This window comes from Penaeus japonicus, unplaced genomic scaffold (assembly GCF_977035675.1).
Source record: "Penaeus japonicus unplaced genomic scaffold, GWHDUDI00000001_assembly GWHDUDI00000033, whole genome shotgun sequence".
In the NCBI taxonomy this organism is placed as follows: domain Eukaryota; kingdom Metazoa; phylum Arthropoda; class Malacostraca; order Decapoda; family Penaeidae; genus Penaeus; species Penaeus japonicus.
This window is the reverse complement of record NW_028234435.1, coordinates 4,646,662-4,656,710: the sequence shown is the minus strand read 5'-3', so window position 1 is coordinate 4,656,710 and position 10,049 is coordinate 4,646,662. Positions and strand designations below refer to the sequence as shown.

The window sequence follows — 10,049 nt, the reverse complement described above, 5'->3', positions numbered from 1 at the left end:
TCTCTATCACGTTCTCTCTCTCTCTCTTTATCTATATATCTATCACATTCTCTCTCTCTCTCTCTCTCTCTCTCTCTCTCTCTCTCTCTCTCTCTCTCTCTCTCTCTCTCTCTCTCTCTCTCTCTCTCTCTCTCTCTCTGTTTTAGGGTTCTACCATATTTATCCTAGTACATACCCACCCTCAGATTCCTTCATCACACTTCAGCCCTACCCTTGCGATGCAGGCAATACTTTCTAGATGACAAGAGCAATAAGGAGGTTTGTCTCTCCCTGGGCATGGGTGGATGATGGGCCCTGAATGGTCACTCGGGGGGCCAGCAATTCGGGAGACTTCAATGCGTCACAAATACCAGTCCAAATCCGGTCCACTATGAGCTGGTCTAACGGACGTATTGTTGGTAGGAAAGGAAGAGAGAGAGAGAGATAGAAAGAAAGGGGAGGAGGAAGAGATAGAGAGAGGGAGAGAGAGAAAGAGAGAGAGAGAGAGAGGAAGGGAGGGAGAGAGGGAGAGAGAGAGAGATTCCCGCCATGGCAAGCAGCGTCAGATCCCAACCCGTCCGACCTGCAGTTGGTCCTTCCCCATCATTATTTCGTTTTATCATGCTTTATCATAAAGATTATATAACAGCATCACAACTGCATTCACTGTCTGCAACAGAAAAATACACATAAATAAGAAGAAAAAAATAACCAAGCATCATAACACTCGGCGAATAAAACCACGCAGTTCCCTTCGCGTCGGAAGTGCATGCGGGAGACTTTTGTTTCTCCTTCCAAGTATTTCGTAAATTCCCTCTTTATTCAGCGACGGATTTCGTAGTAGTAACCCCAGCCGCGTCAGCATCCAGTCCTCTCCCATCCACATCGAAGAGAATTCAAAGAGGAAACGAATTCAAACGCAGCGCCATTGCCATCCCAGTCCGGATCTGGTCTCTCGCAGCACACGGTCGCCATTTTGCAACCAACTCGGTAGGGGCAAGAAGGAGGGGGTAGGGGGGGTCGAGAAAGGGGGGGGAGAGGGGCAGTAAGGGAGGTTACTGGGGAGTCTGGGATGCGCTCGGTGGGGTGACCAGAAAGGGGTTGGTAGCTGTGCCAAGGGGTATCCTATACTGCAATCTGGAAGAAAGGTGTTTTGATGGCTGTCCTTACCTTTCTCCTTCTTCTTCTTCTTGAAAAGGGGAAGGAATTCTAAAATGTCGGGAAGGTAACGCCAAAGGGGATGCTTATAGGGTAAAGCTGTTTCGAAAAGAGCGGGAAAAGTCCGGGTGGTCGGAGCCAGCGGGGAGGGGGGAGGGGGAGCAGGGGGGTTCTGTGATGTCCGGATACGCGAGTGACGAGGAAGCCGGATATAAAGATGACAGAGAGACCGCAACGAGAGCTCAAGGGGGAGGGGAGATTGGGGTGGGGGAGGGGAGGTCGGGGTGGGGGAGGGGCGCGGGCTAGCTGGTTGGTTTGGAAGGGAGGAGGAGGAGGAGGGGGAGGTACAGGGGAGGGAAGGAGATGGAGGACGTTGCGCTGGCCAGTAGGGGTCCTTTAGGGGAGGGGGAGGGGGGGGCATGGGTAACTGCGGTGGGGGGTCAGTAAATGAGGTCACTCTGCAGCGAATCCTCAAAGGCGCGTCCATCCCGAAGAATGTGGAGTCAAATAGCGAAGAGGAGGAGGATGGAGGGAAGGAGAAGGAGCAGAGAAGAAGATGATAATAAAGACATCGACATAGGAGCGGTAGATGGTGTAGATAGACGATAGACAGGTGGTCCAATACACGACAGAAGACGAGGTAGCCTGCCGTAAAAAAATACAAAGAAAACAAAGTAAACAGATATAAATATTAGATTTTGATTTTCCTTTTGACTTTTTCTTGTTCCGGAATAACTCTTTGTTTACGTTTTCTTAACATCTCTCCCCTTTCTTTCCTACATCTTCCTCTTCGCTTCATTTACAAACGAACTTTCCTCTCTATTACTTATGGTCCTATTATTATGATTTATTATCATCATTATCATTATCCTCTTCCTTTATCATTATCCTTATCATCTTTATTTATCATTATCATTATCACCTTTCTTTGTCATTATCATTATCATTATCGTCTTAATCATTATCATTATAATTATTATTATGATTATTAGACTTCTTATTAATGTCATTATTATTGTTGTTATTTTGTTGTTTTTATATTATTGATAAAATTATTGTTATTATTATTATTATGTTTATCATTATCATCATTGTCATTACCATCATTATTATTATTATTGCTATTATAATCATTACTATTTTTATCATTATTACTGTTATTAACATTATCATCATGATCATTATCATAATTATTATCGTTATCAGCATTATTATCTACCATTATTATTATCATTGTTATTGTTATCATTATCATTATCATTATTTTATTTCGTTATTAGTATTATTGCTATTATTATTATCATTATTTTGTTATTATTCTTTCCTTATCTCCGTCATCATACTCATAAGCCTCAGTAGTAGAAGTTACCAATATCAACACCATCATCATTCATTATTATTATCATAACTATTCATAATCTTTTTCCCTTCTTCTACTAGTCTTCGTGTTCCTCTTTCCTTCCATTCCTTTTTTTTTTTTATCAACAACTTTCTCCTCTTCTATCTCCACTATCTTCCTCCCTTCCATCTTCTCTCGCTAGCCTCACCTTCTTCTAGCTCTTTTTCTTTCGTCCTCTTTTAGCCTCTTCAATTTTCCCTTTCCCTTCCCCCTCCCCTCCCTCCATCCCCCTCCCCCCCACCCTCCTTCCTTATCCTTTCCCCAATCTCCTTCCAGATGACCTCAGACGTGATTCGATGACGAAATACCTCTTTTCCTTAGGCCTATCCTCTCGACACCACGTGGAGGTAGTGAGGCATGCATCACGCTGTCCGTCCTCTCCTTTTTCTTTCCTCTGTTTTCTCTTATCTTTATCCCTTTTCTTAGATTTAGTTTCTTTTTTTCATCTTTGAATACGTATTAGGATATGTTGTTATCTTTGTGAAGTAGTTTTCTTCTTCGGAATAGTCTGAACTTCAAGCGCTTGATTTCCTGACGTGAAGGGTCTTGTCTCGGCGACTACTGGACAGCTTCACATGCTCGGGAAATCCCCACATTGAATCATTCTTTCTACATTTTTATTTCTTTTTCTTTTTCTTTGACTTCAACGAAAATATCAACCCCCCCCCCCCTCTCTCTCTCGACGTGACACCCAGACAACCTCAAACAGACGTCTAAGAACGAAAGATTCCCACCAAAAAAATAAAAGAGAGAATCATGTCCACGGAATGAAAGAGACCGGAAAGGCACTTCAGAAAAGAGCCACGTTTAGAAGTGACCAAGTCTGATTCGCGGAGGATGAGCCAAGGTATCACATTCAACCTCAGTCACGTGATTTTCACACGATTGGATGTCATGCTGTTTACGATGTGGTTTGATTTCTGTGATATGATCGTACGATTTACTTCTTGTCGCGCAATTAACTTTCCTTTGTCTTCGTCCAACTTTCACTTTACTTTTCTTTTCTAACTGTAATCTAAATCGCATCTCTTTTTATCATCAATTAATCAAGTCACTCCCGGGTAATATGCCAATAGATGAGTAAGAATAGATGACCGGATCTGTGGTTAGAGGATACTAACCGATCAAAGAAAGAGAATCAAAGAAATGGGCTTAGTTCTCTCAGTAAACATGAAGAGGTGTTTTGATCATGAAAAGTTCAAGAATTCAAAAAAAAACGGCGTTTCACTTATGAAATGATATGAAAAAACTGACGAAAAGAGAGAACAAAACCAAAGACGGTAGACAAATCTAAGCATTCTCATCGCCACTTTTCCCAATCAGTGGTAGTACAAATTCATTAAAACTACATTTGTTCAACTATATAATCTTATTAATCTTTCCTTGCTATAATCTGAGTTATACATATACTTAAATTGGTAACCAGAGACCAAAATAACATTATATAATGTCATTGGTTTTACTGTAATAATGTAGGTCACCTTTTATCATATATATGTGCGTGTGTTTGAGATAATGTGTGTGTGAGTGAGTGTGTGTGTGTGTGTGTGTGTGTGTGTGTGTGTGTGTGTGTGTGTGTGTGTGTGAGTGTATCAGTGTGAATGAGAAAATATTTTTGAATGCAAGAAACCATTTCCGGTATTCAGAGTAATCAGTCAATTATTTGCTCTCATCTAAAATGCTCGTATTTCGCTCGCATTTCGCCAATATTTCTCCTGCCTGTTGGCCGTAGACCCGAGATGACTAACGGTCCCCCTCTCTCTCTCCAGGCCGCCGACTGCCTCCGGGGCGTCGCCTGATGTTGGTGCCTCGGGCCGCCCCAACCTGCGCCATGCCTGCTGCTTCGCCCTCCCGCCCCACGCCCGCCGCCCCCAGACCCTTCACACCCGCTCCGGGGTACGCCCAGTACCACATGGCAGTGGTACACGCGTCGCACATGCCCTCTGGGTATGGCAGTCGACCCTCGCTCCCCAGCCCGCGGTACCTCGGAGTGCCACCTGGCAACCACCTGGCAGCGGCACTCACTCAGCCGTCACCTCCAGGGCTGCCCAGGTCGCGCTCGCCACGCCCTTCCCCTGTCCATTACGAGGCTGTGCAACCGCCAGCGAGAGTCATGCCGCCCGCATTTCGCCCCGTGGGCATCCACGGCGCCCTCAGCTCGCCCAAGCAGGCGTCCGTCTGCCCCGAGGCGCGAGGCTCGTACCCAGCGCCCGAGCTCCCCGAGAGCCACCCAGTGCAATGGCCCTCCGACGCCCCTCTCCCCGGCTCGGACATGCCCTTCGACCTCTCCACGCACAACCGGGAGCCCCGCATGTCCCCCGCCTCCAGGCCTCTCGACCTCTCGGAGTCGGAGCAGCCGCTCGACCTCCGAGTGAAGAAGAGACACCAAGAGGAGGACGAGAATATGAACATCGTCGTGCGTCGAACGCCCCCGACACCCCCTCGACGACCCGTGTCACCGAAGTACGTGACCGCGGGGCACGGGTTCCGGTCGCCGCACCCGCACGAGGCCCCGGCCGCCCCCGTGGAGAGCGAGCACAAGACCGGCAGCCTCCCCATGGTCCACCTAACCAGCCCAGTCAGCGCGCGCACTCCGTCGGTGGTGTATCCTCAGCCCGTTCACCAGACCGTGCATCACACCGTGCACCACAGTGTGCACCAGAGTGTGCATCAGAATGTACATCAGCCTGTCCCAGTGTACACTGAATGTCGACCTCTACCTCCAGCCTCGTCTGTCAGACCGCCTTACCCCATGATGGGTCTTCCTCACAATGCTTACCACTTGGGCCCACCTGCCGGCTCCCCGCAGATGGTGCCAGGGTACAGAGGGCCTCCGCCTGGACCGCAGGGTCATCCTGCCCTCTACCAGGTCGTTGGTGACCGCATCCAGAAGGGCGTCACTCCGCACACAGAACCGCATGGGCCGTCCTCAGTCCTGCCAGGGATGTCAACAGTGAAGCCGCGCGAGCGCTACGCGTGCAAGTTCTGCGGCAAGGTGTTCCCGCGGTCGGCCAACCTGACGCGGCACCTGCGGACGCACACGGGCGAGCAGCCGTACAAGTGCAAGTTCTGCGAGCGCTCGTTCAGCATCTCGTCCAACCTGCAGCGCCACGTCCGCAACATCCACAACAAGGAGAAGCCGTACAAGTGCCGCCTGTGCGACCGCGCCTTCGGCCAGCAGACCAACCTGGACCGCCACATGAAGAAGCACGACTCCGACGGCCCGACCATCCTCGACGGCAGCCCCAAGAGGTACACGTCGCGGCCACGGGAGGAGGCGACGGCAACTCCGTCCGAGGAGAAGGACCCGTGCGACCTCAACGGGTCCCTTGAGAGCCGCAGCGACATGGTCGGTCCTGAGGAGGACGACGAGGAGGATGAGTACATTGACGTAGAGGAGGAGGACGAGGACGAGGATGAAGAGGATCTGGGAGAGAAGGAAAGAGAAAAAATATCATGTGCCGTAACCATAAAGTCCTCAGCGACTCCCATGGAAGTCGACGGCGCCGAGGCCCTGGTACAACCTGTCGCCGTCATCACAGCGTGATTCCTCACCTCTCTCCCTCCCTCCGTCCTAAAAAAAGTCCTTGAAAAAATAGTGCAGAACTGTTATCACTGTGAAGGTGAACTTTTAGTCACGGGCAGTTTACCGGAAAAGTTTGGTCTTTTGGATATTATCTGTACCAAATAAACAGCAAGTGACGCCATTGTAAAGACCATTTTTTAGCGGTGAGAATGGTCCCTGTCTAATGACATACATAATGACTACCTAATGTTCAATCCTCTCGTTCGTTGAGAGTTGGTTGAACATGGTTGTGAAAGCAAAAACAAGAAAGAAAAACAAAGACTATTTAGGAAGTGTCTCACTCTCTGTCTTCGATTTTATTTTATTTAAGCCTTATATTCTTCCTGTTGGAATTGATTTCTTGTACAAATTTCCGACCAACTCACATGTATGGGTAACAGAGTGCAACATGCCTTAGTCCGGCCAATCTGAGAAATGAAGGTTCCTTGTGAATTGTTATATATTTTAGGTATATACTTAAAGCCAATGTGCTCACAGACATTGAGAACGAGAGGAAATATCTGTAATTTTTAAGTAGCCACTGTAGTACAACTAGCCTAAGTGCATCGCCGTAGTCAACACCAACTTTAGGTTCACGCTTAAACATGTCTCCTTCATCCTTCCTTTTCATTCCCACGCCTTATTATCTTCTGTCTCCAACCCTGAAAATCCAAGTTACATTATGTTTAAAAGCTAAAAGCTATAAAGAAACTCACCTACTACCTATTGAAACCCCTCCCCTGGAAAGTAACTCTTCTTGACCAATTAGAAATCCATCGCCCAAACCTTGCAGGGAAAATGTCAAGCTCTGCTCAAAATGCGCTTCCCATCCTGTCATCCCTCCGTGCCTTGGCGTCATAGTTAGAGCAACAACAACGGGTCTTCAAGATGATCAGGGACGTGGTCTCGGCCGCTTGGAGGGCGTTTGGTCGTCAGGTTGCCCCCCCCCCCCCCCCGACTGCGACTGTCATGACTGAGATGCTAAACCTCGTACTTTACTGTCATTCGTCGGATAGATGTGCACCATTTCCGTAATCTTTGAAATAGCTTCAAAAGACCCCCATCCACACACACATTCTTTCTCTGTTTGTTTGTCTGTCTCTTTCTCTGTCTCTCTTGTTCTTTCTCCCTCTTTCCATCTCTTTCTCGCTCCTTCTCTTTTTCTTTCTTTCTCTCTCTCTCTCTCTCTCTCTCTCTCTCTCTCTCTCTCTCTCTCTCTCTCTCTCTCTCTCTCTCTCTCTCTCTCTCTCTCTCTCTCTCCAAAATTTAGCTCCTTTTCTGTGCTGTCCAATGATGTAAATGGTGAGCCGTTTGACACAGGAATCCTTTACAATGTTGTGACACAATCACACTGACGATAACCATCTGCCACGAGATATATTAGTGCTACATTCATACTAGTGTCATGATATGATGTGTATATGTGGATGCCACACCTAGAAACATAACATACACTAGTATAACATGTCTCACAAGCACTCCAGGTCAAACTGCTTGCAAGGGACAAGAACCCGTGGTACTGTGATTCCAAATTTTGCTTCCTCAGAAAAAAAGAAGAGTATGTGCGTGTCAGTTATGAATAAATAAATATACACATATGATTAGGCATATATAGATATATAAATATAGGTCAGTACAAGTATGATATAGTCGCAGTCGATGTGTCATAAATAGACGATATATTTTTTTTTTCTCTCGTGGGTTAGAGTGTATGATAATTCTATTATCTTGTATAAGCCTCAAAATATATAAAGAGGTCTCGCTAGTCACACAGGCGATCACATGGTGCTAAAATGAGATTTAAAATTTATGATATATTAAAGACCTTTTATGAAAATATTCTTACTGTAGATATAAGAGAAAACACGATTTGTTAGTTTTGGAAATAAATATGACAAATGTATTATTTGTGATTGTTTTACCTTTATGCTGCTCCCTGAAGGTGATTGAAATTTTGGTAACCTTAGAAAATAATTGAAATTTTACCATAATTATTGATATCTACTGGTATATAAGAATGCCATCAATATATTTCAGATCCTGATATTACTATTAATAGCATTTTCAATACTCATTTAATAACTTCGTGAAGATGATTAGTTAAGACACTTTTTAATGCTATTTATAATCATAATCATAACACTAATGGAATGGGATGATAATATTGCTGTTGAAATTTAAATTATGATGATGATGATTATGATGATAATAGTAATGAAGATGATGATAATGCTGATATTGATAACAATGCTAGCGATAATAGAAATAATCATGATAATAAAATGCTAAGGATAACAATAATGATGGTATTGATAAACAAAAGTTATAACATTGATGTTAGTAATAATAGTAATAATGATAATGATGATTATAATAATGATAGTAGTAACAATCATAATGATAGATAATGATAAGGTTAATGATAATGATAATAATCATGATAATGACAATGATAACAATAATGGTAGTAATGATGATAATAATGATAAAAATACCAACAATGATAAAAATAATCATAAAGCCACTATTACTATTCTCCTACTACGCGTAACGATAATGATCATATTGATGATGACAGCAATGATAAAATGATAATGATGATAACATCAGCAATAATGATAAAAGTAATAACAATGATATGAATAATAACAGCACTTATATAAATAATAATAACAATCATTATGATGATTAAAGTGATGATGATGTTAATGATAATGATGATAATCTAAATTACAATTACGTGATACAAAATTACAAAATTACATAACAATCATGATGATGATAAAAAAAATAATAATAATGATTATAATGATACTATTGGTACTAAAACTCTTAGAAATGCTAATGATAGTGCTTATGACAATGATGATATATGCAATTGATAATGATAATAACACCATCAACAATAATGACAATAGTAATATGTTAATGATGATTATGATGATAATGATAATGGTAATGATAATTACAGAAATAATTATCATCATCGTAATGATGTTGATAGTGATAAGGGTAATGATAATTACAATAATTATGATTATGCTGTTATTAATGATAATGATAATGAACATTGATATTACCACTTGTCACTCCCATTGCCACAGTCATTGTAATTGTCATTTTCTTTGCTACTGTCACTGCAATTGTCATCATCACTGTTATCATTGTCACTGTCACTGTAACTGTCACCGTCAATATCATTTCCATTATCACTACCACTGTCACTATCTCTGTTACTGTCACTCCCAATATCATTACCATTGGCACTGCCAGTGACATTGTCACTATTACTGCCAGTGTCACTAACATATTATTTCCATTGTCATTGGTATTATAGCTATCACCACAATTGTTTATATTACTGTTGTTATTGTTATCATTACTGTTATCATTATCTTTATCGTGAATATTATGATAATTGTTATTATCATTGTTATTGTTATCATTATCATTTCATTATCATTATTATCATTATCACCTTTATCATTAATGTTATCATTGTCATTATTGTTATCACTGTCATTATTGTTATCATTATTATTATTATCATCATCATTATTATCATTATCGTTATTGTCATTATCGTTATTATCATTATCGTTATTGGTATCATTATCATTATTGTTATCATTATCATTATCATTGCCATCACCATGATCATCACTGCAATCATTGTCAATATGGTTATTATTACCATTATCATTATTGTCCTTATCATCATTATCATTATTATCATTATAGTTGATATCATTATTATTATCACCTTCACTATCATAATCACTTTCATCCCTATCACGATCATTATAATTGTCATATTATTATTATCATTATCATGATTATCATATAATTATTATCATTATCACGATTATCATCATTATCATTATTATCATTATCACTGTTAGTATTAGTACTACTACCACTGCTACTAGTATTTTCTCCTATTTATTT

General features: G+C 42.3%; 1 protein-coding gene across 1 annotated transcript in view; it reads left to right on the top strand.

Moving 5' to 3' along the window:
* Positions 1-6,236, top strand: part of LOC122251505 (uncharacterized) — an 8,565-nt gene extending 2,329 nt beyond the window's left edge. The window contains exon 2 of the mRNA XM_043013501.2: positions 4,306-6,236. Within this exon, the coding sequence (XP_042869435.1) occupies positions 4,335-6,083 (1,749 nt within the window). The 5' untranslated portion in view covers positions 4,306-4,334 and the 3' untranslated portion in view covers positions 6,084-6,236. The remainder of the gene's footprint in view (positions 1-4,305) is intronic.
* The last annotated feature ends 3,813 nt before the right edge of the window (positions 6,237-10,049 follow it).